Source organism: Anneissia japonica, unplaced genomic scaffold (assembly GCF_011630105.1).
Source record: "Anneissia japonica isolate Jap-2015-1 unplaced genomic scaffold, ASM1163010v1 scaffold4054_len1135799_cov195, whole genome shotgun sequence".
NCBI lineage: Eukaryota > Metazoa > Echinodermata > Crinoidea > Comatulida > Comatulidae > Anneissia > Anneissia japonica.
Genome location: NW_022694605.1, coordinates 839,308 through 841,533, shown reverse-complemented (window position 1 = coordinate 841,533; position 2,226 = coordinate 839,308). Strand labels below are relative to the sequence as shown.

At 37.3% G+C, this 2,226-nt stretch overlaps 1 protein-coding gene across 4 annotated transcripts in view; it reads right to left on the bottom strand.

Moving 5' to 3' along the window:
• The window catches only part of LOC117101108 (choline transporter-like protein 1), a 50,671-nt gene that overhangs the window by 11,531 nt on the left and 36,914 nt on the right, over window positions 1-2,226 (bottom strand). For all 4 annotated transcript variants that reach the window (XM_033240991.1, XM_033240993.1, XM_033240994.1 and 1 more), the window contains exon 10: window positions 534-711. In XM_033240991.1, the coding sequence (XP_033096882.1) occupies window positions 534-711 (178 nt within the window). The remainder of the gene's footprint in view (window positions 1-533; window positions 712-2,226) is intronic.

Genomic DNA, 2,226 nt, shown 5'->3' with positions numbered 1-2,226 from the left:
TGCCTAACCACTCGAAAACACTTTTTTCCGATAAAAGGTTAATTATAGTTCATAGAAAAAAACTATAGAGGGCGCAGAACCTCTTCCTGATTTTTAACAATATTTTTTCTACATACCCGGTAGTACCGGGTACGCGCAATTCAACATTATGTGTTTATACCCGGTATTACCGGGTACACGCAGTGAAAGGGTTAACACACACAGGCTACGGTCACACTAGAGTCTCAAGCCTGGCTTGACTCACCGCGGGTGAGATTTCGAGCCAGGCTCAAAATTTTGGGTTGGTCACACTACCTAAATTTAGTTGGATTGACCTCCAAATTAGGAAAGTCGAAACAGGAAGTTAGAGCGCCGCCACACTCAAAATTCAACACTCCAATTTCAATATTTTATACTTAGTTTTGTCATTATGGTACTGTATTACCATTTCCATGTGTAAATTCTAACACGCTTAGATACTGGAATTTTAAGATGGAAATAAAGATGCACTGCAGCTACATCAAACCAACTTTCAAAAAACAATGATACACTACCTAGTAAAATACCAATCTGCAACACATGCTCCAATCACAAACTGCTGGCAAGCTAGAATGAATTCAGCAATCCAAATCAAACCAATCAGATGATACCACCAGAAATAACTGATGACCTCACCTTTGTTGTACTCAACATACATTTCACCATCAGTGCCATTGTACTGGGTTGGGTTTCCTTTAGAAATAATAAAAACATAAAAGAATATAATTTTTCATTGCTGGTGATGTTATCAATGCATCTATTACAAAATAATTATCTTTATTTAAATAATTTATACATCAAACATGTTTGTTGTATTAAACCAACTAGATAACCCATCAAAATATTAGGTGTGTTTGTAGGCTACGACATATATAAATTTAATAAATATAATTTTTGACCAAGGGTTCTAAAATCGCAAGGATAAAATGGACATATAGCGAAATAGAGGGGTAAAATAATCTTAGCCACAAGTCAGGGAAATTCCCAAATGACATATTTAAAATTGATTAAAAGTGTAGAATATGACACTACACTTGAGGTACAAAAAATATTTTACAAATTTGTCTGAAGTGGAAAGACTGAAAAAATTAAACCCATTTTTATGACTGCACCAACAAATAAAGGACAAGTAGATATGATTAATGTCTTTAACATAGATAAAGCCTAAAAAATAATGTAGTTGACACCAGTGGTGGCGCGAGCAGATGGACAGGGGCTTAAGCCCTCCTATTGGACAGGTTAAACCCCCTTTACACCGGCCACTGGTCAGGCAATCAGACCAAAACAAGAGTTTGAAAAAACAAGAGAGAGAGTGCCATTTCCGGCCATCCTAGAGGTCCCTATTTAAAAAAAATCTCATTACAGGGGGGGGGGGGGTCTCCCCGGCTCCTCCAGGAGGCCCTTGGATGGGGCTCCGCGCCAAGGTTATTCTTATGTCACTTAGCACCGCTCTGTCAGACAATGAAAATAATTCACTTTGAAAGGACATTCCCAATTATTACATAAATAAAATTGGGGGACTAGCATATGTTTTACTAGCTAATATTAATGAAAACTCTCTCCCGGTTCAAATCCTAAAGCTTTACAAGGAAGTAATAAGATGTTGGCAGAACCTTAAACAAGGCAGATGGTAAGATGAAATTATAGAAATGCTTCTTTGGAAAAGTAAGATATAACGAATCATTTCATTCAGCAGACTTTAAAGCTGGTTACACAAAGGTAAAGATATAGTTGTGGGGAAAATTCATTGTTAACATATTCAGCATCAGGTAAAAAATATGAAAAGTGTAGAGATTTTTCAACCTATTTGGTATCCGAAAGGTCGAAGTTTTTCCGACTACCGAAGACAAGGGGTTCGTTTCCACACTCTTCCTGACAGAAAAATCGTCAGGCGGATGGCGCCCTATCCTAAATCTGCGGCGGCTGAACCAATGGATCAGACCGCAAAAATTCCGCATGGACACTCTCGCTCTTATTCTCCTGTCTCTTATACACATCTAGATGTGTATAAGAGACAGCTACTTTGATGATACCTACTTGGATAAACTGACTGAAATTTATTTTATAAGTGTGTGTTTTGAAATAATATCAATTTGAATCAGATCAGTATAGAATGATTCCAATGGTCTATTTCGTGAATACTTACCTGGATAACCGACTAATTGCCATTGTTCCCAAAACGGAACACCCCTTCGAAAATAATGGAAC